Source organism: Ostrinia nubilalis, chromosome 16, assembly GCF_963855985.1.
Source record: "Ostrinia nubilalis chromosome 16, ilOstNubi1.1, whole genome shotgun sequence".
In the NCBI taxonomy this organism is placed as follows: domain Eukaryota; kingdom Metazoa; phylum Arthropoda; class Insecta; order Lepidoptera; family Crambidae; genus Ostrinia; species Ostrinia nubilalis.
This window is the reverse complement of record NC_087103.1, coordinates 13,057,871-13,084,551: the sequence shown is the minus strand read 5'-3', so window position 1 is coordinate 13,084,551 and position 26,681 is coordinate 13,057,871. Positions and strand designations below refer to the sequence as shown.

At 37.5% G+C, this 26,681-nt stretch overlaps 1 protein-coding gene across 1 annotated transcript; it reads left to right on the top strand.

Annotated features, from left to right (window-relative positions):
• Positions 1 to 1,488: 1,488 nt before the first annotated feature.
• On the top strand, positions 1,489 to 10,715 carry LOC135079441 (serine protease persephone-like). The gene is made up of 9 exons (XM_063974105.1): positions 1,489 to 1,569; positions 2,075 to 2,097; positions 5,239 to 5,302; positions 7,874 to 7,924; positions 8,067 to 8,095; positions 8,525 to 8,695; positions 9,158 to 9,362; positions 9,577 to 9,734; positions 10,402 to 10,715. Exons 1-9 carry the CDS (start codon positions 1,533 to 1,535, stop codon positions 10,606 to 10,608), a joined length of 945 nt encoding a protein of 314 aa, XP_063830175.1. The 5' UTR covers positions 1,489 to 1,532; the 3' UTR covers positions 10,609 to 10,715.
• Positions 10,716 to 26,681: the final 15,966 nt, after the last annotated feature.

Genomic DNA, 26,681 nt, shown 5'->3' with positions numbered 1-26,681 from the left:
CCGACAGAAACGAGACATACCTCAGTTTTTTTGTCATGTCTTAATTAGTTAAATTATATATTTTTTATATTCGAAATCTATGTATAACACCAAAATATTACCCTTTGTTTTTGTTCAGGCGTTATACAAAAACTAATACAAAATGCCTATTTATCACCAAAATTGGTAAATGTATGTACCTAAATGTCTATTGCAGCTGCTATGGCTATGGAATGTATATAGGTGATCTGGAGTTACAGCCGGATTATACAGGGTGGTTATACATATGGAACCATAAGTGATCTCACTCGATTATTTCTAAACTATACAAGATATCGAAAAACTAGTTACTGGTTCTGAAAGTGCTTCACGAGCACTTTCAAATGGTGCCAATAATAGGTTACAGATTATGGAAGCTGGTAACATTGAATTTTTGGATTTTGTAACTTCTCGTTTCCACCCTGTATAATCCGGCTGTATCTCCAGGTCACCTAGATACATTCCATAGCAGCTATTTAGGTACATACATTTACCAATTTTGGTGATAAATAGGCATTTTGTATTAGTTTTTGTATGACGCCTGAACAAAAACAAGGGTAATAATTTGGTGTTATACATAGATTTCGAATATAAAAAATATATAATTTAACTAATTAAGACATGACAAAAAAACTGAGGTATGTCTCGTTTCTGTCGGGTCTGGGTCACAGATGACCGTTCTTCTTTCAATATTATTTACGAACAGCGCTATTCATAGTACATGTAATATTTAGTTACTAATTTACTAATGATGTCGATAGATGGCGTTTGACAGCTTTGCCTTCATGAATATTTACGAACCTCAAAAATTTTTGTCAGGCGCAAGAAGATTTTAAGCAATGACGATAGATGGCGCTTTTCAACGTCTTATGAAAATCCCAAATATTTTACAGGACCCTATTTTTTCCAAAATAAAATTTAGCCTATGTTACTCGTGAGTAATGTAGCTTTCGAATGGTGAAAGAATTTTTAAAATCGGTCCAGTAGTTTTTGAGCCTATCCATTACAACTAAACAAACAAACAAACAAACAAACAAACAAAGTTTTCCTCTTTATAATATTAGTGTAGAAAAATCGTCATTTTTTCAAGTCACATTTATTTATTGTATATGTTAATCGTTTAAATCGTTTATTAAGAAATTAAATGTGTTTTTCTTTAAGGATATTTATTGGGCTTTCAAATAACACCAATATTGTTGGGGCACCATGATTGTGTCAGTAGAAACGAGTTTTCCTGTAAAACGTAGGTGGGCCGATTTTTGTGATGACCAGTATATTTTAATTGAAATGAAACGCGAAAGTTTAAAATCTGATTTGTTGTTCAAAACATTTGTCCGCTCCGCTTCGTTCCGCTTTGGCGGACCCAGGTCACTTTTTGTTTAATACTCCTGTTTATAAAATTATCCATTATCCTCTTAAGCATGTAGATTCTTGAAGTAATGACCATTTGATGACCGTATTTAAATAAGAGTGATCAAGAAGCTGGTCAGACCGGAGTGATACAAGGAAACAACATGTCGTGTCGCTTGGAGATATTTTCCTTGTTTGCTGGTAAGTACGTCATTTTTGTTATTAATATTGTTTATTTAAGAACGCATCTGTAAATTGAGTGTGTTTGTAGCGGATAACAATAATAAAATATAAATAATTTAAATGTGTGGTAACTATATTGCAAAAATATAAAAGTAAAAATTTAATTACTATGCAAAATGTAAGTGTTTATTTGGTTAGAAAAACGAAATAAATGCGTTGGGTTTGCATTTATGAAATACTATTATTTATAGTTTTTTTTTAAGATTTTATTTTGAAGATGCAAATTGAGTATTTCAGCAATTTTGAAGCTTCGAATTGAGTTTTCGAGCATTGTTTTGGAATACAAAGCTAACTGCAGAACCCTAAGGCTGGGTTGCACCATCTTACTTTAACTTTGACAAACGTCAAAAATCTGTCAAACTCCATACAAAAAACACCGGTTTAAATCGTTATATTAAGTAGTTAAGTACGGTCAAAATTAGGTGGTGCATTACAAATGTTAACAAACATTTTATTGTTTCAGTTCTTATACTCAACCTGGTTAAGGTGAGTACATGCACTTACTAATTATAGCGTACATTGAGTACTTATTTTAAGTTGGAAAAGGGGCACATAACAAAAAAAAAACACATTATATCGAAATTACATTCGACTGCACTTTAAAGGACGATAATGCATTTTCTCTTTGGAGAGAGATCATCCCCTAAATACTCCTCTACAAGAGAATTGCTGTCTTAAGTGTTAAATCATCATCAGGCTCTTTAGTGATAGGAACTCAACTCTCTCAAATTAATCTGATTAAAGGGAGGATTATTAATTGGACGTAGTTATGCTACAACGTTCCAACCCACACGCAAGTCGAACTGAGATAATCGCGTTTTTGTAAATTTGTGGTACGCTTTGTTTTGGTAGCGAGTAGAACTGAGTAGTATGTATCACTTCAACTAAATAAATAATCGTTATTTTATTACATACTTGTCATTAAAATTAACTAATATTTCTCATACAAATTTTGAAAAAAATGTACTTGGAACGTTTTTGCAAAAAGACTTTTTGTATGAAATTAGTTTATACCTTATTTTGCAAAAACGTTCCAAGTACATTTTTTTTAAAGTATGAGAAATATTAGTAAATTTTAATGACAAGTATGTAATAACGTTAATTTATTTAGTTGAAGTGATACATACTACTCAGTTCTACTCGCTGCCAAAAAAAAAGCACACCACTTTTTTTCCCGGTAACTAGTGGTACGCTTTTTCCCGCTAACTCCCGTTCCTGTGGGAATTTTGCAATATCCTGTTGTAACTAAGCTTTAAGTTTACTAAGGTACTTGCATGCCAAATTTCAAGCGTCTAACTTAAGCGGTTTAGATTTTTCATACAAAAGGATTTTCCCGCTAATTTCCGTTCCCGTGGGAATTTCGGGAATTCCTTTCTTAATGCACCTCTACGGTACCTAAGCTACGTCCCTTCCAAATTTCAAGTGCCTACGTTTAGCCGTTTAGGCTGTGCATTGATATGTCAGTCAGTCAGTCAGTTTCTCCTTTTACATATTTAGATTTACAATGGCATACTTTTAAACTAGCAGAATTTCTTTTGGCAAAATTTCATTCTGAATAATATCGATTAGTATAACGTTTAATTAGTAGCACGATTATTAATTGGTACCATTCCACTTGGAATACTATGCAGATGGCAGAATTTAGTTTGAAATATTTAAAATACTCTGCGTAATATCGATTAGAATAACTTTTATTTAGTACCATGATTATTGGTACCATTCCACTTGGCATACTATGCAGATGGCAGAATTTCTGCAATATTGAAAATATTCTGCATAATATCGATTGCATGACGTTTATTTAGTATATCCTGTCCAGGAATGTTGCGGAAAACTAATTGTACTAAGTGTACTGTTACTGAAAACATCATTGATACAAAGAAAGATACATTTATTACAATGGACATCACACAAATACAGGCAATTACATAGACTCATGACAGTGGCACATAATAATGGAAGAAGAAAAAAATAAATAAAAACAAGAGTAAACTGAGCAGTGCCACCCATTCACCAACAAGATGCCAACTGCAACGGGACCCCACTTTAATATAATAATATGCAGAATGAAATTTTGCCAAAAGAAATTCTGCTATTTTAAAAGTATGCCATTGTAAATTCGGACATAAACATTCTATTAAACGATAATTAATAATTATTATCTATAATTACACATATAAATATATTAAATTTTTAAAATAATATTGTTTCAGTGTTATACTTATTTTTTCTAAAATATTGTTATGCTTATATTTTAGAAAAAAAATGTATTTATAATTATTAACTACCAAAATAATACTATAACAATTTTCACACATTGGAACGTTTTTGCAAATTAAGTTAAAAGCCACTTTCAAACAAAAAGCCTTTTTAAAAACGTTCCAAGTACATTGGAACATTATTTTTATTTTATTCAGTCCAAAACGAATTAAAAGCATACGATCCAAATGGAATGTCACTTTTTAACATTTAAAATTAGTTATTTGTAAAACGTTCCAAAATGATTGGATCATTATTTTCATTGTATTCAGTCCAAAACGAATTAAAACATAACGTTCCAAATGGAATGTCACATTTTAAGATTTTATTTAGATCTTTTGGATCGTTGTATCATTGGGACCGCTTAATTATTTCATTAATTATTGTCGTAAGAGAGTCAGTGTCTTCAGCACTAGATAGGGTGACCCAAAATACCTAGCTTGGGCTCAAAAACTCAATTTTGACCACCTTGTGGGTTGGAACGTTGTAGCATAACTACGTCCAATTGGCCTACACTTTGAGCCTAGGTGCAGACCACCGATTTTTAGTTTGCCGATAGTTGGGTCGGGCTGTTAATCAGTATGGGCATGTATGAAAGTGCGCACATTACACCGATTTGTTATCGGTCAGTCGGTCGATTCTTCATACAAATTAGAATCGGGCCCAACTATCGGCCAACTAAAAATTGATGGTCTGCTCCTAGGCTAAGCACTGGCACATAAATATTGCATTATTTAAAATGTAGTCTATCCGTGTGGTCTCGCCAGAGTAGAATAGGATCACCCACTCTTCTCGTGGATGGTGTAAAAGGCAACCAAGGGACAAAAATCCGAGCGTCAGGTTGCCTTAGCCTAGGCGCAGACCACCGACTTTTAGTTGGCCGATGGTTGGGCCCGATTTTAATTTGTATGAAGAATCAGCCGATACCAAATCGGTGTAATGTGCGCACTTTCATAACAGCCCGACCCAACTATCGGCCAACTAAAAGTCGGTGGTCTGCGCCTAGGCAAATTAAAATTGGGCCCAACCATCGGCCAACTAAAAGTTGGTGGTTTGTCGTGTTAAAAGTGAAAACTAAAAATCAAATCTTTTATTTGTCTTTGTTAAATTAGAGAGGGTCGGGTACTTGCAGGAGTCAAAATGATGATGACGACATGAAATGTCAGATTGTTGTTTCCTCTATGATTGGATTATGATTGATATTTTCCCCATGTGCTGTCATAACGGGATAATAATTATTACTGACTCGGTGCAATTTGAAACTAATGTGCATTATTTATTTCATATTTTTATTTAAGATTCAAACTAAGTTCAATGTATGTTTATAAATATACGCTATTAAAATCATGTTATTAAATTAACTTCCAGGCAGATGTTTGCAAGGACACCAAACCGGATTTTAGTGCACCCGGCCAACGGATCAGCGAGCAAAGTAAGTAAAAAATAGCCTAGTGCGTGTCGTGCCACGCGCACGTAGAGTCCGTCGTTAACACGATATATTTCAGAAGCAAGCAATTACTTCATCTAAAGTCACTTTTAATATGTATTTTCTTCTAAGGAATTTTATTTAAATGACTATCGGCCGAATACTGAAACACTACTCAAATCTGTCACTCAGCTGACGGGCTCCTAAATTTAAGTATCCTTCAATTTTAAATGGTATTCTCAAACGCTACTCAACGGATTTGAAGCCGTGATCAGCTAAGCAGCTCTCAAATGTTTACATAATGGCAACATTTACCAAAAAAAGTATGTTTTCATCATGAAGCTACAGATAAAAATGGAGGGCAGAGTTTGGAACAAAACTTGAGTCAAATACCTACTTATATCTATCTCGCTCTCTGCGGCCCTACCTCTCTTTTTAGTGTGAACTGTAGTATTGCTATCTTCTGATTTAAATCTCCTTGTAAATTCTTCGAAATAGCCAATACACTAACCAAATCAGAAGTTAAACAAATAAATAATTAATATTTGAAACTAAGATTACCTAGTTAAATAAAAAATCACAAAATTGTCGGCCATTTAGGCTTAATGTGTTGGCGAATCAGGGAATTACAATCCCAATTCCTGGGTAATCGGTACCATGTGGCAACATCGGCCCAATCCGGCCCATCATGGCGGTTGTTTACTATTTTGTTTATTAAGCAGTTAATTTCGTTTGAGATTGTTTACAGGAAATAATCATTGTTTTATCACAAGAATTGGTGCAAAATTTTGTAGTGCGTGGTTGCGGTAGTACGTGCTGTCCTGGAAGTGACATAAGATTCCACGCGTAAGTGTTTATTTCGTGATTTCCGACATTGGATCATTGTAAACATTTTTCACATTTTTTACAGTAATTTCTTCCTAAAATGTTTTACCAGTAACTACACTTATCATTTTTAATGATACCTATGTCAAGAAATAAAGATTTTACATTGGTTTCATTGAATTTGAGCAATTTTATATTTTTTGTTTATTTAGAAAGAGCAAGTCTGCCCACAGAGAGCGAGATACTGATACTTAGTTTGTGCTTCAAGTAGGTATTAGGAGTCTGGCCTCCATTTTTATCTGTAGCTTCATGGTTTTCATTTACACAAATGATAACTTTACGTCTTTTATCCATTACACGCAGCATCGTTTGGTTATGTATTGTCTTTTATGGAAATATACTCAATCAACTTAACATAGAACAGTTTATTTTTAGTTTCTATTATAAATAAATCTCGTTTTATCATATAAAAAAATTAATGCTTGCATTTTTATTTAATTAAAAAAATAATTTTAAAGGTGATACTTTTTATTGTTGAAATCTATTAAGTGGCGATCGTGGACCGAAACGTAACCACAATTGACATTTATCATTGTTGACTGACAGAGCATCAAATTGACAAATCAACAACTCTTGGAAATGCTGCTATGCGATGTCCCCTTAATCCTCAGAAATAGGCATGTTTATGTAAAGCGATTTCATAGCAGCTATTTTGGTTGTTACTTCGTGCACTATACGATGCACAGTTGGCTGTTAGATGTGGAAGATATCACCTAGTACACGTTCATAACTTCCCGTTGCGTAGAACAGTAGGGTTATAATAAGTATTTGGTCCACTGGTTGTATGGCATTTGGTGAGGGGTTTCAAAGAGCTTCCAAATTATGAATCCAGAAACAACACCGTTTCTTTAGAGACGCGGAACCTCGCTCGGAATTGCATGTCATTATAATAATATTTTTCAATAGCGTTCAGCCTTATTGCGTTCCTGCGATTAGATCTAGGTATTTCCTCGAGGCTCGAAAGAAATGATAACGATGACACACATTATTTACCACTATTTAGGTCGATTTAGGTATAAGAATAGGATTTAAGATACCGCGCAAGCACTCTCAAATTTAACAGCTGCTTAAGACGATTTGACAGTTGTTTGAGTAATGCTTAGCGTTGAATGGCGTTTCAGTATGCGAAAATTCATTTAAGTGGCGTTTGAGTGCAACTTAATTTGAGAGGTGCTTAAAAATTGAGAACTGCTCAGATATTGTTTTGAGTATGCGAAATGTAAGTTTAGGAGCTGCTTAACTATTTGAGAAGCCGTCAAATATTTAAATGGCGTTTCAGTATTCGGCCGTATTACTCTTAAAATAACTGACTTAACCATATTAGTTTTCCTTGAAATTATGAACTTTAAATCTGGCAAAAAAGCACTATTTTTTTTTATAAAAAAACCACTATTATTGTGAATGTTGCCAGATTTTTCAACCAAACAGTTTGTAGAGGGGGGGGGGGGGGGGACGCCCTACTCGGAACAAAAATTGGCACTTTAACTTTAATATTATATGCAAACGGATCCCTAAATCGAAAAATAGTCTTAAAAAAGCGACCAACTTACTGACCCTAAAAATAAAGGAATCGTATGTTTTTTAGATAAATCTAAATGCATGTGAAACCCATTTTGTTAAATGTCTTGTTTTAAACCAGCAAAAGAACGCCATAATATTTATTTTTTTTTATAATTTTTTTTTACATTTCAGAATGCCGTGAATACAATTGGGAAAGAAAACGTTTAGAAAAATGCTCTAAAGGTCAGTGAAATTAATCTGTATATTAATGATTAAAGATGTCACCTTGACTAAAGATTTAGATCATGCCATATTGATCTTTATTAAATGAAGCTAGGGTATTAACTAGATTGCTCCATAACTAAAATAGAGTTACATTTTTCAGACGCAGACAGCTTCGAATTTCCGTACGTGGTCAGTATCTAATACATTTAATAATTATACGAATATGAAAATTATAAATAATGTGACATAGAAAGGGTGCTAGTGCTATCGAAAACACACGTTTTATTTCTTTTGTTAATATAATATTATTATGTACTCGTTTAATGATTCGAAGATAGATTTGAAAACAATAGATAAAAATCAAAGAAATTATTTAACTTAATGGCCACAGAATTATTATTATTGTGTAACGCCGTTGGTTAATAAATGGTTATAACTTAACTTACAAAAGCTTGTAATAATGTAATGGAGAAAGACATTGAATAAACAACATGGATAAAATATGTATTGTACAGTAGATGGCAAGATAAAACTGTGGGACTTCATGTAGTTATAATAAGGGTGTTTTTGCAAAAAGTATAGCCTGATGAGCTGTCTAATAAGCAATTCTTTTTTTAGGGTGCTGTAGGCTACAAGGACGAAGAAAATAAAGACTGGGTATTTGCGTGCGGAACATTCCTCATCAGTGAAAGGTATACGGTCACTGCCGCGCATTGCTCAAGAAGAAGACCCGAAATTGGGAAATTTCCTGAAATTGTCCGTTTTGGCAACAAAAATATAGTTGATGAAGTGAGTACTTAAACCCTTATGTAAAACAAGTTAAAATTATAATATTAGTCATTTATTATATCAGTCCGTAGGAAAACGCGCCCGCAGAATTGCCAAGCTTAAGTTGCAAACGACTATTCCCACCTCTCGTTCCCACCGCTGCAACTCCTGTGTAGCCAGGATCTTCAGCTTGACCGCTATAAAAACCAAACCAATGAAGGTCATGTTTGTCCCAGGGGAAGTATAAACTGTCATGGGACCCTTAAGTGGCAGTAGGCAAGGCATATAACTCGTAGAACTGATGATCGTTGGGGCGAAAGGGAAAAGTTCGAGTTTGAAAAAACCGACGATCTGGTGAAGGTCGCGGGAGCACCTGGATGTGGGTAGTGCATGACCGGTAGTTGTGAAAATCCTTGGGGGAGGCCTTAGTCTAGCAGTGGAACGTCATTTGGCTGACGTTTTTAATTATATTTTCGCTTGCAGGTTAAGCGTTTGGATGTTAAAATTCGTAGCGTGATCGTCCATCCGCAATACAAAGCACCGATAAAGAATTTCGACATAGCTTTGATTCAACTGGAGTCTGAAGTACCTTTCTCGAGGTCTATCTATCCAGTTTGTCTATGGTCAAAGAACCTTGATTCGTTCAAGTTTGCTTCTAATCCTGCATGGGGAGTTGAAGGCAAAGAATGTAAGTATTACTATAAAAAACGTAGGTATGTAATGTGTTTAGGAGAAGCCTTTTTCCAACAATGGACGTCTCGAAATAAATAAAAAAAAAAGATATATACTGTTTATGGCAAATTATTAATACATAATTTACTTTCACTGGCTTTGTGAATCGAGCCTATAAAATCACTCGGCATTGATCGAAAAGTAGGTAATATTTAAAAGTTTATTTACAGATAAAATCCGTAAAGAAATAGCAGTAATGAATGTACAAATTCTGGACCACGACTCTTGTGTGGAAGCAACGAAACCATGGATCACTCGTTTATTTAGGGAACTGAGTCTGCATCAGATCTGTGGTGATGAACAAAAATCAACTGTCATAAACTGCCAGGTACGAGTAAGTTTATTTTTATGATTAGCTGGCTTGTTGGGGTGACTTCGTTCGCGAGAAAAAAAACAGTTTGGCCAGCATGACCCACATCATCATCAGGTGAACTATTTTACTGTAGGAATACGACTATCTCCAATTTCTTCTTCTTATTAGTTACGCTCTTGGCAGAGCGGTCGTGGTCACGTTGAAGCGTTGTTCACATCGGTTGTAGAGGCGGATACAACTCTTCGCACGATCTCCCGCCATCTCTCTCTATTGGCAGGCTGTCTGGTGCAGTCACGTACGCCAATTTACCAGAGTCAAATGGAGGATATGGCTTACACTCCACACGCTAATCACTGGAAACGACAAATAGTACCTGTAGTCAATATCTTTATTGCATTCCATGTTTTTTAACGCTTTTAACTCCTCCTAGTCCACTTCAAACTTTTGGGTTTGATTAGAACATGCATTGATTAAATCAATTAATATTTATAATCATATTGTTCGAAAAAGAATTTGGATTTTTAGGCATGGCCCTATCGCTTGGATGTACCATTTCCAGGGGGAAGAGCTGACCACCCCTTTTGGGTACACCCATGGTTGTGATCTTACTTTTTACATCCCACACGATGGAAAGTATGTAGGTAAATAAAAATAACGAAAGTTTCTATTATTTGTATTTCAGGGGTCAGGGGGATCTCCTCTGATAACCAAAGGAAGCCTCGACGACAGTGATGAAGACCAAATACCTTATGCCTATGGAATATCCTCCTTTGGGAGAGGCTGCGGAAACATGACCATCTACACCAGGATATCGAGCTTCATCGATTGGATCGAGGAGACTGTGTGGCCGAAGACAGCTCCAGCAGACGCTATTCACTTTGTTGAATGATAAAGTTAGTGATTAAACCTGAGTATTTTAATCATTGTATTTTAGTAATGTGTTTACAAGCTGTCAAACTTAACCTGTGTAATAAATAAATAATTAAAAAATCATTATTTCGCGGAGTTTTTTTCAACTTCACGTCATGCATGTATATCTGGTACTGGTATACCTACATAAAAGTTTAGGTGTACCAAATACCTACATTTATATTGTAAAATAGCACAAATTAAAACAACATTCTATAAAAAAAAAATTGACCTCTTTTTTGTCGATAAAAATAGGTTTAGTTTTACCTATTTCCATATGTGCACTTTATCAAGACTCACACTGTATATACTGTGGCAGAACTGACCGGCCGATGGGGCAGCAAGGTTCTGGAGTGGAGCCACGTACTGGAAAGGGCGTAGGACCCACAAGGTAGACTGTTGACCTCACAAAGGTAGCAGAAAGGCGCTGGATGCAGGCTGCTACCTACCGGTCTTATTGGAAATCATTGTGGGAGGCCTATGTTCAGCAGTGGACGTCCTATGGCTGAAATGAAGATGATGACGATGAACCTCTCCACACCTGGCTAGAACAGTGCCTGGGATAAAGCGGTTCACTTCGGATGCGTCGTAGGATGAGGAACAAACAATAAAACTAGCCTCAGTCGGATAGCGGAGGACAGGGCTTAAGTTGGCCGCGCCTCACACCGAAATGTTAGTTTTTTCCTTCCACTTATATCATCATCATCATAGAGATCTAAAGATATGCCAACTAATGCGCTGAATTCGAAACCCAGTGTCTCATGAGAAATTCACACACACAAAGTAATCAAAATAAAAACAATACGTCGCGAAGAGTGTGTGTCGTGCACATATGGCATTGAATGCGGCTATTCGTTCGCATACCAGGTTGCAAGTATTGTACGTACAGCACGCAGTGATTGCGATTGATTTATGGTAAACATGGGTGGTATGAAGTTCGCCAGGTCAGTTATGCTTCAACCACACCAACGCATGCAGATCGCCATCGCCAGCGCGATAATAGGGAAATGACCCGACCGACCGCGACCCATGACAGATCACGCGACCTGAGTTCATTTAGTAAAGTGTTGTGTTATCATGTTCTTAGTTGCGGCTCGGCGAAACTTCTGCGATGGGCAGAGCGGAGCTCAGAGTGATCTATACGAATTATGCTCGACGATACTCTTCGGTGTGAGAGGCGGCCTGCGTTACAGTAATCTTCCATTTGAGGGAGCGATTTGTCTGGTAGACGGATAGCGGCTCCGACTTGAGCCGTGGCACTCGCTCGGGACCCGCTTATTGCAATTGTACAGCGCCGATAGAAACTAGCAATTTTATAAATGCACTAGCTTTTGCCTGCGGCTTTACTCGCCCGAATTTAGGTCTCCACAGAAAAACATTATCGCCCGTATTCACAAATGATGCTTGCTTAAGCGAAGCAGCAAATCGAACGCACAGCGTTGAATTGAGCTCTGTGATTGGTTCGTGTATACGGGCAATGGGCATAATATGACGCGCTTCCTTATTTCAAAAACCGGGAAAAATCATAACAATCTTTCTCGGGATTCACTGTCTCTATAACAAGTTTCGTCTAAACAGACGGTCTCTTTCGCATTTATGATATTAGTATGGATTATGATTAGGCATAAATTCTCACTGGTTGGGTTTTTATTGCCGGTTATTAGTTATTCCTGGCTACACAGGAGTTGCAGCGGTGGGAACGAGAGGTGGGAATAGTGCCGTTTAAAAAGGACATAGAGATGTCGGTATCGATGTTATTGGACTTTGTTACAAACATCGCCGGTTACTACTGGCGGGTACTGTATGGGACCATGTTCGGGATTACGATGCTGTGTTGTTGCCGGTCTGAGGGAGTGATCCGTTTTCAAAACGGATGATTTGATTCTTTAGGATATTGAAGGCTAAGAACGGGAAAGAAATATATTTTTATTTACAGAAAGTGTAAATAACATACTCAATACTCAACAGTTTATTGCTTCCATAATGTTTAGAAAAGGTGTTATTGGTAAGGTAAGATACGATTATGGACTCTGTCGGGCACTGCATTTTAGGAGAGAGGAAGATTTTTAGATTTATTGCATTAATTCTTTGATTATTAATTATCAAATTTATTTTTATCTGTATTTATATGTATAACTAATTCAATAATATTTATTATTAACCGACAATATAATATTTAATATAATATTTAATATAATATTTATTATTAACATAATATCTGGTTTAGCCATGACTTGTTCCTCTAGTTTTGGCGAAAGACGGGGAAATACACTACGTTAAAAAAAACATAAACTCATTTGTTTTTGCAAATAGGCTTTTAAAAAGCACTTTTACACGTCCCAGTATTATGTCTACCACTGCTTCGGGACAATAAATGGGCCAGTGCTGAGAAGAAGCAGCGCAAGAAAGTCAGTCACTATTGTCAGCCTCCTTTTCAAGTATACAACCTTACTTTTTTTTAAAATATACAAATTATAGGCTTAAGAAGTGATGCGAGCTAGGCAGTCCGGAAAATTACATCAACTGGTATCTTCTATTTATTTTCTATGTGTTCTCTGAAATATAGGGTAGTACATGGGTAATGCATGTCATTTAAAAGAGAGATTGAGAATTTTGTAAGTGAAAATAACTATTATAATCTATTTAAAAAGGTCTTCCATGATTTGAAAAGTGCATTATTTCGAGTGTAATAAATGTAAATGATGACTTCATTCAGACCGATAAACTCGGGCGAATTTTGCGACTTAAGTTTTGATATCAAAGACGACTCTTGACAGATCATATTCAGTTTTACAGCTTCCAACATAACCAAACAGAAAGGGGGGTAATCAAAAACTCGTCGTCGTATCTCCAGCGCAGCACCACACGAGTAGCCAGCTTATCGCGACTTGGTGCCACGCCAAAGCATAGGTGTTGCAGTAACTTAAAGAGATAAACATGCAAAAGTACCTACACTAAAAATCTACATAAAATCAGTAATATCTTCTAAATATATATATAACTCAAAGGTGACTGACTGACTGACATAGTGATCTAACAACGCACAGCCCAAACCACTGGACGGATCGGGCTGAAATTTGGTATGCAGGATGTTATGACGTAGGCATCCGCTAAGAAATGATTTTACGAAATGCGGATGTTGTCATCTCGCCTTGAGACTCATGTTTAAAGTTTTGCAGTATGCGCGACTGTACTACGAAAGACAAACGGTGCGTGATGCCAAGCTCCTGGAGTTAACAATTCGTTCGTTCGTTTCAGCCAAATGACGTCCACTGCTGGACAAAGGCCTCCCCCAAGGTTTTCCACAATGAACGGTCCTGCGCTGCCCGCATCCTGGTTTTTCCCGCGACCTTTACCAGTTAGTCGGTCCACCTAGTAGGAGGCCTGCCCACGCAACGTCTTCCAGCCCGTGGTCACAACTTTTCTGCCCCAACGGCCATCGTCTATAGTCTTCCAGCCCGTGGTGGCCACTCGAGAACTTTTCTGCCCCGGCCATCGTCTCTACGAGCTATGTGCACCGCCCACTGCCACTTGATTTTAGCAATTCCGCGAGCTATGTCGGTCACAGTTAAGGATTACTTGAAGCCAATCGCGGATCTTGTTAGGTATGAAGAAGCGCTAATATTTGTCAGCGTGCGCGAGCGCATTAATCAGGGAATGATATTTATTTCAAGCGTTCGTTACGCGGCTAATTGCCGAGCCGCTGTCGCTAGCTTCCTCCCATAAATTATGATGGGACTTAAGTGACGGGCGAAGCGGAGTTTAGAAACATAAAAATACCTATAAGCAAGTTTTAGTTACCTCAACGCTTAGTTCAATTCTACTAATACTTGTGTGTATGTGATTGGGAAACTGGTAAGAATATTATAGTGTAGATAGTGCTCGGTTTGCTCAGCTTGTTTTATGTCCTTCTGACTAGCTATCTTATCGAAGTCTGTCGCCATCAACAATGTTAACAGCATTGTTGTGTTTCGATAGTTAGAGGCAAGATAGTTCGTCTGTGATTGAGAATTCTGGGTGAAGTTTGTTTCCACTTTCAGTTAGGTCATATAAAGGCCAAAGCTTTCCCGTTGTGATTAAAATGAACCTCTACTATTTATTTTATTACGTTTATCTGATCATCACTCTCCATTATATAAGATACGGGCCAAGGGCTTCTCCATTGTGGTAAAAAAACATCGACAGTATAGCCTTTATTCATCATCATCATCATTTCAGCCACAGGACGTCCACTGCTGAACATAGGCCTCCCCCAAAGACTTCCACATCGCATGGTTGGTAGCGGCCTGCATCCAGTGCCTTCTTGCTACTTTTATCAGGTCGTCGGTACACCTTGTGGGTGGACGTCCCACGCTGCGTTTTCTGGTACGTGGCCATCACTCCAGAACCTTGCTGCCCCACCGGCCGTCAGTTCTGCGTACTAGACTCTATTAAGAAAAAACTCTTTTAGTATCAATTTTATTTCCCGTGTTCATATGTACTAACATCCTAGAGACGATCCGCTGCCTCCTTCCCCTTGGGCCACCTTGTTGGCTCTGCTCTCGTGTTCCAGACACCATTAGTTTTGTTTCTTGCCGACTACTCGGGATAACCGGGACTTTCTCAAGAATAAATTACTTAATGAACCAGAGGAATATTGCGCCGCGGCCGGTTATTTGATAAGCTGGAGCTTCTTGCTGAACACGATGTTGTTCGGATTAGGATTACTTGTACAGTCGCGGAATGAAAAGGTTCGTCACCTTAGTGTCGGTTTTCGCTTGCACTAGGTACTGTAAGAGTCAAACTTGCCAACATAACAGTGCAAGAAACATTGCTGCTAACATTTAAATAAATATGACGTTTGCTAACGAATAAGGTTTTGCTTGTTTATTTTTCTATCCCATCAGTGCAATGTTACAAAATGTAGTTTTTTTTAATTTAATAGATAATGGCAGGTTGAACCAACAAGAAGGTTTTAGTTTATCAATCATAATAATCTTCTTGACAAGTTAAATCATCAAACAACTTTGATCTGAATAATTTTGAACTTTACTGACGAACAGTTAAAGATTATTTTCTCTAACTCGAGATTATTCTGTACCATAGTTTCAAAAGGTAATATGTGCTCGCGATTCGTTGAAGGAATCAATTTGAAAACTGACGAACCTTTTCATTCCGTGACTGTACATAGATGGCAAACTTAATATTTAATTGATTAATTTAATACCTGTCAAGTGTTTACTGTAAAGATTATAATGATTATATTACACAAAATGATGAATCCAAAATTTTGGCGCATGCCAAAAAAATCAATAGTAAAACTGTACCTACATGTAACAAATTTGTAAAAATATAATATGTAGTTATTACTTAATAAGGTAAAATGACCTGATTGATATCATCTAAATAATTATTAGATTTTCCGATAAAAAAAATCTTGAGCCTACTATCTTATGGGTATTAAGACTAGGATTACAACGATGGAATAAAAATGGATCCAAAATATCATGAGGGAAAGTACATTTTCCGTCAACACACCGTTGTATTCGGTTAAAAATCCCGTATATCCACGAGGTTTCCATTCCATACATTAGGTATTACCCTGGTTTTATGTCCAGTGTGGGGTCTAAAGTGGGCGGTTTACTGCGGTCAGATCAGGACTCGGGGTATTTCTCTAGAGACCAAGTGCATCCCGGTTCCCGGCCTATGGCCTTGAATCAAGGACGACCAACTGTTTGTTGGAATCTTGACCGCCGGACTTGACCGCAAATGTTTTGAACTGTTGGCCCATATGACACGGTGGCAGCCCTTTTTAGTAATCTTAGGTTATAACAGGAATTAATTTACAGTATAGGCTGGTAAAGTCCATGAAATCTTGTAATTTAAATGCACCCACTTTTTATTACACTTTTTTTCTGTAATGCTTTATAAATAGGGAGTTTGATAATAGAGTTTGTACTTTATTGAACATTTTAATTAATAGATGTTCGGAGAAGCATCAGTTCCACATACAATTGATTGAAACTACAATTATTTAGCTCAATGGTGATGGTGTTCAAACCCCACCACCGCTGGATTATCGTGATCGTGGTGAACCTTACCACGAGGGGTTACGGGACTATTCCCTCCTTTCGTTCTGTCATTTACATCTTAACCGCCAGTAAAAACCCAACCAGGGCAGGGTTAACAGTACTGTTCTTTAAAAAATCTTTGCATCAAAATACAAAATGGCTGGCGTAGACGCACTGAAGCGTTTACCGCGTGTACCGTTCGGGTATGCGCCCCGGCCATAGCGGTATGGCAATCCACACGGAACGGTTCCTGGAATTCGAATCCATTGGAACAGTTGCTTTGACACCTTTGTGAAACTGTGACTGTTTTAACTGCGAAATTGAAGGCACTTAAATTTTCTGGGAAAATAAGACGTAGAAGAACTTGTTTGACATGAACTCCGTATCAAGTTGTAGGATAATCTTCCTGGCTGTCTTGATAAATTAAATTTTGCATATAAATTATAAAAATAAATTAAAATGTACATTACAACACTTGATTTTTAATTCCCGTTATTCCATAGCCATCATTTGCTCTCGGTAAGATTTGAACCTGCAACTGCAAATCAAATCAAATCAAATCAGTTTATTTGCCTGAAAAGTGGTCTACAAGTTCTTACAACATTAAAATGTCCGAACAGTCCACCAGAAGCTGGCATGCAAATATTGTTAACAACAACTGACTGACTGTCTCATCAAGCTAACTGGTGTAATTTGGTGAAGAGTGTAATTTGGTGGTGTTAGTATGAAAGTTAAAAATCAATACAGGATGTAGGAGGCCTGGGGGAGGCCTTTTTCCAGCAGTGGACGTCATTTGGCTGAAACGACGACAGGATGTGGCTCAAAAAAGATTAGCATAAGCAAGTCTTTTACATGAATCAAACTTATTCAGACTTTTGTTTCTCATCATCTTCACTGCAGCCATAGGACGTCCACTGCTGAACTAGGCCTCCCCCATGCTTTCCATGTTGATCGATTGGTAGCGGCCTGCGTACAGCACCTCCCTGCTACCTTTACCAACCTTTAGGTACCTTTCTACCATAAAACTAACTCTAGGGACTGTTGTCAGTTAAATTAATGCATAAATATGTACCAGGACAGCAGGATGTATTAGGTGGTGGCGTGGGTCGAAACGCCAAACCGTAAGTGCAGCGATGCGACCTAAACTTTGCTCTCTTCAAGTATAAAGAAACCTTGAAAGTGTGGTATACAGCTGTATGGATCAGCCAACAAAATGTGTATAGAATGAGTGTTTTTCATCTGGGTACAGCGACTTAAATGTTATTATCTTAGATAAAATAGGTAGGTAATCTTGATCTACAGGATGACTTTGAAATCGTTCGCATCCTTTTAATTTAAGAGTCTACTTATGATACATAGTACATTCCCCAAATATCAGTATTTAATAATCTTGTACAGACGATATCAAAGTCACCCTGTATATTCATAAAAGAGCAGTAAAGAGTTTTTTTTAAACATACTAAACAAAACAGAACCGAAAGTATAATAAGCCACATAAGCCAGCTCTAAATCTCTATCAAGTTTTGTTTCGGTATCGAAATCTACGAGTATGAATACTCGTATAAAGGGATCTATTATCATTATAGAGTATTAAAATTAATACTCTAAAATGTCATGGGCCGATCGTTGGATTGGGATACAGCATGTAATCACCTAATTAGAAAACCTGCTCATTAACGTATTCAGTAGGTATTATAATCATTTGCTCATCACTCGCTAAGTCCGTGTGTCCACTCGCCATATTTCGCTAACATTACCGCATCTCCTAAAAGCCTTTGCATACGAAACTTGTCCCGTAAAACTCGTGACAGTGGCTTTTATAATGACTTCCTCAGTAAGGCTACTTTGTCCCGCACTATTTACTGGAACATTTTACGGGAAGCTCCAGCTGAATTATGTGGAACAACTAGCACTAATAACCTATTTACATAGCTCCTGCTTCGCCTTATTTACTATGTATAAGAATAAACTGGGTGTACCGAGATGAACTACATTTTCCGAAGAACTAAGTAAGTACTTGTACCTATCAATAATTATATGGAGCAAACAAGTAACCTTATTACTCTACCGTACTCTACAGAGGACTGTAGAAGAAAGGGACGTCCTAAAACAAGATCATAATAAAAAAAACCCTCCTTCTGGTGCATTCGGGTAAAAAAAAAACAAAATTTAGGGTTAGTTGCACCACCTAACATTAACAGTGATTATGACGATAACTGGTGCTTTTTGTATATGGAGTTTGACAGATTTTTGACGTTTGTCAAAGTTAAAATAAGATGGTGCAACCCAGCCTAAAAGTATTTATTTAATTGTGACCAGTGTTTTGGTACTTATGAACGTCGAAAAGATGAATAGACGAAGACGACGATCGACTCAGTGACATCATAATAAATTGTGTATCTTGTGCAGCCTTTAAAAGGTGACGAAGTCCTTGTTCCTTCTGACAATTCTCCTAATTACAGACGCTATGTTTTCTCTACTTGTGAAAACAAGTTTTAATTGGGACCCTGAATAAGCTCTTTGTAGAAATTCATAGAATTATTTTAAATATCCATTTAATAGAATTTTCTTCGATGTAAAGATGCAAGACGCGCGACGCCCGTAATAAAACAGGTTTACACTGAAAAATATTTATTATTGTGTAGGGGAAAAATGTAGTGAGCTTTACTGGTTTTCCTTTGCCCGCAAGTAATAAGCAAGCAGCAACTTGTAAATAAGCTGCTTATGATTTTTATCTGTGCATTTTAGAGACAGAATGTAAATTATCTTCATGGCTAATCTATATTTATAAAAGCGAAAGGTCACTGACTGACTGACTGACTCATCACGAAATCTCAGAAACTACAAGTGCTAGGAGTCTCAAATTTTGCATGGGGGTATGTGCTCCCTAAGAACGGATTTTACGAAACTCCACCCCTAAGGAGGTAAAACGGGATCCACGCGTACAAAGTCGCGGGTGGCCACTAGTAATAATATAGTATGAGTATAAGTATTAGCATGTACGAAAAACACTGCCTAGAACAGTTTTAATCTTTCCATTCCACACCATTAGGACCTAATCGGGAAAACTGCCCGAAGATCGGCCATTTTACACAGAACTCCTCTAATATACTGATTGCTCATCTTTGGGTTCACTTTGTTCGGACGAGGCATGTTTTCGGGGGTCCATTTATACTGGGCGGATAGTGTCAATATACGTACTATGTGTAATAGGTCGCAGATGTTATCTACGTGATTCATGGGACCATCTTTTCTGTATCTTAATAGCACGTATGGCTTTCCCTGCACGTAAGTGCACGCGGTGCCAAAGCCTAGCGATGCGAGATAGTGGATAGTTGGAACACGTCGGTTAACCATTACGTGGAATGTGAACAGTGAATTCAATTCATTGAATAATTTGCTTCGGAGAAACTTCGCTTTTCTGAGAACTACCTTCCCGATTTTCCAAAAAAAAAACAGACCGATCCTGAAAAAATTCAGATGTTTCATCACAAAATAAATGGCTTTCTCTTCCGCGTTTTTTTGCAATAAAAGGCACCCAAAGTGTAACTTTTAGTTATATTTTTGTAAAAAACAACTATCACACATAATTATTATTATTTTGTTATGTTTATAAAGTAATATTTCTATGTTGTGATCGTTTTTAACTACTTATTTTCGTATCGCTCTAACGTACTTCGTTTATTAGATTCCCATTACGTTACATCCCAGGCTGACCAGTTTATAAGTTAGTTAACTTGAACCCCTTCTAACTTTAACTTGTCAAATCAAGTCTGTTCAAATAGCCCGAGAACTCCCTTGGCGTTCGCAGGGTTAAATTGACATTGACGACAGATACACGATTCAATTAAGCGTCGTAAGGGTTAACGTATGACTGAGTAGAAAACACCAGGGTAGAGTCTGCTTAGGTAAATATTTACGTCACAATTTAGCTTTTATTTTAAATAAACAACTTGAAAAAACTAAGGCGAGAATTGAACCCACGAACCCATTGAACTCCTTGCAGTTCGATTTTTTCAAGTTGTTTATTTAAAATTTAGTTTGAGAAGCGACTCTAATCGCTTAGAAATTTTAATAGCTTTTATTGTTTTTGAAATAGTAGGTATACAATGATTGGGTAGCTTTTGTTATAGTTACAAAAAAAGAACTATCAGTAGGCATTCTAGAATCTTTAAAATAATCAGCTTGCCTAGTTGATAATCCTATCCTAAAAAAGAAAATAATTACTTTGGAACAATGAAGTCAAAAGTTATATGACCCCATGAAGCACAAATGACTCTATGGCCATGAAAAAAAAAACATTTTATTTATACTACATAGTTGATAACTGGACTTTTTTCTGTGTAGGTGCTTATATTTTGATAGTGACTGGGTACGAAAACCCTAAACCATGTTTATGAGCCCTTCTCCAAACTTTCAAGAATAATGAAAATCACTATTGAAATACCTATTAGCGCGCAGTTTAGCAGCGCGACAAACGCGCGACAGACGCGCTGCCGAAAATTTCATACTATGTGACAGCGGATGCATGCCTTCACATTATAAAAACGCCGCTGCCGCGCTGCAGTCGCGTTGCAGTCGCGCTACTAAAGCCCTGTGAAAGCGCTCTAAAGTCTACATTATTCACATGTTGCGTTATTACAAATCTAGTTTTCTAAATATTTCCATAACCTGATACCGAGTAGGAAAACCCCTAACAAAAGCATCCCGAGGTCATTGCCTGTCAAGTTCCCTATAGATTCACGGGCCGAGATTTTTTACGGTCCCTTTTTATGGGAAGTCCGGTCCTATATTTATGAAGTAATATTTTATACGTTAATAGTCAGATCCAATGTCGCCAGATTCCTAATTAGTTTTGTGGATGGATGCTAATTATTTTAAACTTGCTTCGTTGCTGTATTCTGTAAGAGCACATTTTGCACAAACATTTTGATACAACTACGTAAAATGTCGCGTTTAACTGATCTGTCACCAATCTATACTTATAATAAATCTGTAGAGAGGTCAACATTCTGTACATGAAATATATTTTCAAAATAACTATCAGGGGGTGATTAGTGATCGATACTGATGCCAAAAATGCAATCAGTAAAATTTTTGTCTGTCTGTCTGTCCGTCTGTATGTTCCTTATAGAAACAAAAACTACTTGACCGATTTTAACGAAACTTGGTACAATTATTCTTCATACTCCTGGGTAGGTTTAGTATACTTAGGAATTCCCACGGCAACGGGAATTCGCGGGAAAATCCTTTTGTATTAAAAATCTAAACCGCTTAAGTTAGACGCTTGAAATTTGGCATGTAGGTACCTTAGTAAACTTAAAGCTTAGTTACAACAGGATATTGCAAAATTCCCACGGGAACGGGAGTTAGCGGGAAAAAACATTTGTATGAAAAAATCTAAACCGCGTAAGATAGATGAAGGGGGTAAAACGGGATCCACGCGTACGAAGTCGCGGGCGGCCGCTAGTACGAAATAAATACTGAAGATAGAAAATTTTGCCCAAAGGAAATATTACTTTATTTTTGAAAGGAAAGAGATTCAAAGATATTCGAAAATTCGCTTGCCACACCCGATAAATGAACCGATGAAAATTTGGAGTTTAGTTTAATGATCACCAATTTTTCCTCTCTCGTTCTACTAATACTAGGTTTAATTTGCAAGAAATAAAAAAAAGATGAGGATTATTTAAGCCACGTTTTAACTATGCAATATGCATGCATGCAGGTCGCTGTCAACCGGAAATTCTAAAAATCATTGGGGGAGGCCTATTTTCGACAGTCGGCGTCCTGTGGCTCAAAATGATGATGATGATGATAGGTAGATATTCTTGATACACCTTGTTTTACCTAAAGTGCGAAAAATTAATCTAAATGGAACCTATCGACAGCAAGCCCTCACAGAGTTGACGCTAACAGGTGGGTTGATATAATATTAACGAGTCCAGAGTGAGGGCGCGAAACTGTGTCAATGGCAGCACATAGTTGATGAGGGCTGTTGATTTTTTAACTAACAACGTTTTTCTTGGCAAGATTGAGAGTGAGCTTGGCTTTACCTCTCGTTCCCACCACTGCAACTCCTGTGTAGCCAGGATCTACAGCTTGACCGCCACAAAAACCCAACCAATGAAGGTCAAGTTTGTCCCGGGGGAAAGTTAAACTGTCATTGGACCCGCAACGAAATTAATCAGAAGAACATAGGAGGAGTTCGAAATTAAGGTTCGACTTCCCTCCATTGCAAAGCGGATGACAGGTGACAAACAAAGGTTTAAAACCTTTAAGAAAAAGATTATGCACCACGGACAATAAATTAAATTAAGGGGGCCTATCTTATGAGCAATTAGCAACTACCTGCCAATAATATTTTTCACAAAATCGCTTAAAAGCACGGAAATTTTTCCTTTTCGCGACAAGATCGGTGTAATAAATTGGGGAAACAGATGTATGTTGTATTGAATTAAGCATTATATCACGTTCATGTTTCCAAAGATCATGATTTTTAATATGTTAACGATATGAAAAATAGAGCTACTAAAGATAAGAAAGTATGGGTTTAAAGAGTTCGCTGAGTTTTAGTAGGTTTAGATTTAGGCCCAGAACAGACGGTGAAACGCAACTGCAACTGCTAGTTACTTTTGTATCTAAGTTTCTGCCATAGCGTCCGTTGAGAGACCACACATGACGCGACCAGTTTGAAACTTTCAGTTTCAGTTTCATTCATCAGAATCATCACAAAGTTGCAGTTTCGTTGCAGTAGCGTTTCACCGTCTGTTCTGGGCCTTAGTGATAGATCGCCCGGAGTCCTGCCAGCAGGACTTAAAGTACTTCCGGTAGGACGCAAAATTAAAAGATCACAGTTTCGTAAGTATACATTGTACAAATTTCAAATTTACACGAAAAAATAGAGTGTTTCTCTCTCTTTCACCCAATAGTGCCCAAGATCGAAAAACGCGACTAACCGTTAGTCGGAGCCCGATGGCGCACGAGTATACACGGGGGCAGCGCGTTCGCGCTCGCGCGACACATTTTGACGCGCCGGGCGTGGAGTCGGCAACATTTTGGCGATAATATTATAATGAATGTGAAGTATTCCAGCCTAATCAAACATTTATAATTTATTTCTTGTTTTTGTTTTTAATTTGTAGTGTATTTGTAAGTGATAGGTGTAATTTCTAATACAAAGTGACGTACCAAAGTAATTAATTTAAAGTTCCTTATTATAGTTCCTATTAGTTAAGTTGAAAGAAGATAAACAAGTTTATAATATATTAAGAAAAGTAAAATACTGGTTAAACAAAATGATTCTACGACATGACTTTTTATTTAATAAACACTAACCAAGTGTTTACTACTTCTGGTGAGGATGAGTTCAAATTTGAAGGTCACCGTACTGCTGGAAGGACCAGCAAGCAAACACGTACAAATTGCGTACTGCGGGCAGGACTTGCGATAATCTTCTGGCAGGACGTTTAGAACAAAAGACCAGTCCTTCCAGAAGAGCTTCCAGCAGGACAAAGCACCGGGCGATCTATCATTAGACATCACAATTTCATAACTAATTTTTCTGACTACACACTAGGTTCGGCCAAACCAACGCGTGCAGCCTGCGTGCGCGATGGCGATGGCGATGGCGATCCTACTGATTTCTATAGCCTGTATGAGGCTCTTATTTAATATCCAGACTGCATCTCATTTAACATCAGGTGTGATTGCAGTGAAATACCTGTTTTGTTCTGCAAAAATAATGTTACAATCACATAGTACATTTTGGTCTACACAATTGACAGGTAACCTAATAGCTCAGTGGTACTCGTAAGTGAAGACAATAGACATGTTGAAATACAAATTACTCAGACGGTAGAAAATTGTTAGGCTGGGTTGCAGCATTTTACTTTAATTTTGACAAACGTCAAAAATTTGCCAAACTCCATATAACAAAAACGGTTATCGTTACTGTTACGGTCAAAGTTAGGTGGTGCAACCCAGCCTTAGTCTATTAATTTAACTGAACGGTTTACTTACCTAACAAAACATCCACCTCCTGCTCCGGTAAGTGTTATCCTTATGAAGCTTAACTCCTCTCATAACTTTAAAACAACACAGGAGACAACGCCGGGGGATTAACTAGTTTGTTTCGTTTAATTTCGCGAGATATCGAACTGTACGTTGGAAGCGATTTGTTGGAGCTATGTTTACTTTAAGTTTCAACGGGAATCTTAAAGGATACTCATTCCGTTGTAGTTGCGTGTGGGCTGCGTATCACACCGATGCGTAGAGCAATATGAGAAATATTTGAGAAAGTTCTTAAAACCAAATCAAGATATTTTATTTGAATAGTTAAAACTAAAGTATAATATCGATCTGGTCAAGGTCGCGGGAAGAGCCTGGATGCGGGCAGCGCAGGACCGTTCATTATGGAAAACCTTGGGGGAGGCCTTTGTCCAGCAGTGGACGTCATTTGGCTGAAACGAACGAACGAAAGTATAAAAATAGTGTTAAGGAGGAAAAAATGCAATACGTTAAAATCGTAAGGTAGAGACGGTTGAGATAGCTGAAACTTAATTAATTTATGTTACACACAACAGAATACTATGTAGAATGCAGTTCTATTTATTTTCAAAAATAAAGGAATAGTTTCTTTGAGTATAATTTTTGTCTACAGTATTAAGAGCACTTTCCCTCCAGGTGGCATTACAAAATTCCACCATGTATAATACTAATACAATTTCTCAAAAGTAAAGCCATTTTAAAGGGGTCGATCTAGTGTCTTAACCTTAAGTATTTGGGTATTGTCTCATTTAAGCTTCAAAACCATGTCAAACTGATAATGTTCCTTAAAAATATGATTCAACAGACTAAAAAAGTATAAATTTAGAAAACATTGTTACAAGACGGTGTAATTTGGGTCTTAGCTTATCTCGTACATAGAGCGCGTGCCGGCGCATACATTACGCGTTTAAAACCGAGGGTACACTGAGAATAAACTGAATTACATTCTGCAATTTTTTTGTAAGAACGCTAAGGAAATAACGAATGCAGAGGCGTTTGTATGCGAAGCTTTTTGTCTGAATGGGAAAAGAGGAGTTGAGGACCAGTGCTTATCTATTCTCAAATGACATTCAATCCTTTTTCTTTCCTCTCCAACCTTATTTGTACTCTCTCTCTCTCCTTTAAAACTCTTTTCAGTTTAGTGTCTCTTTAGTTCAGTGGTCAGTCAATTAGTCAGTTAGCAGGTCCCAGAATTCGCGGATCTTGACTTACTTGACTTAAGGTCTTATGTCCCCTAGATGGGGCAGAGGGCGTCCACAACAGTCCTCCATCGCGTTAGGTCTTGAGCTTCGCGTTTGATCTCGCTCCAAGTCTTGCCGATCTTCTTCGCCTCGCAATAGAATTCGCGGATCTAAGTCCCCATTAAGATTTATTTAAGTGAAAAATCGTGCCTGATACTCTCTTCTCAATCCGCTTCAACTGGGAAATTCCTAGCGATAGTATAGCATGGTTTGAATTTTAGCTTTTATTAAAACTACGAGTACATGCTTATTTAAATATTAACTTTTTTGATTCATCACTCAGTGCGTTCAAAGCTTAAATAAGCTAACACGTGATGTACATACTGTTTGCTCATTTGTTGAAAAAGCCCAGAGTTGGGACCAACAAGAAAGGGTTATATTATTGAATGCAATTATGGGGTACGTAGGAAGGATTATACAAAGTCTGTTTGGCACCAGCTTCAGTGGCATGACAACACTCATGGGTTTTTGGCTTCTTCGCCAGAATTTCAACTCTTTTGCTTTCCTCCAGTACAAGGTTTCGTTTCAGCCAAATGACGTCTACTGCTGGACAAAGGCCTCCCCCAAGGTTTTCCATAATGAACGGTCCTGCGCTGCCCGCATCCAGGCTCTTCCCGCGACCTTTACCAGATCGTCGGTCCACCTAGTAGGAGGCTTGCCCACGCTACGTCTCGTAGTCGCCTCTCGAGAACTTTCCTGCCCCAACAGCCATC

What these genes read in the sequence shown, in the direction of transcription:
- LOC135079441 (XM_063974105.1), top strand. Translation starts at nt 1,533, where the DNA reads ATGTCGTGTCGCTTGGAGATATTTTCCTTGTTTGCTG. An exon ending in TTTAGAAAAATGCTCTAAAG is followed by an intron (nt 7,925 to 8,066) that starts GTCAGTGAAATT and finishes TACATTTTTCAG; the next exon opens with ACGCAGACAGCTTCGAATTT. An exon ending in ACAAAAATATAGTTGATGAA is followed by an intron (nt 8,696 to 9,157) that starts GTGAGTACTTAA and finishes TTTCGCTTGCAG; the next exon opens with GTTAAGCGTTTGGATGTTAA.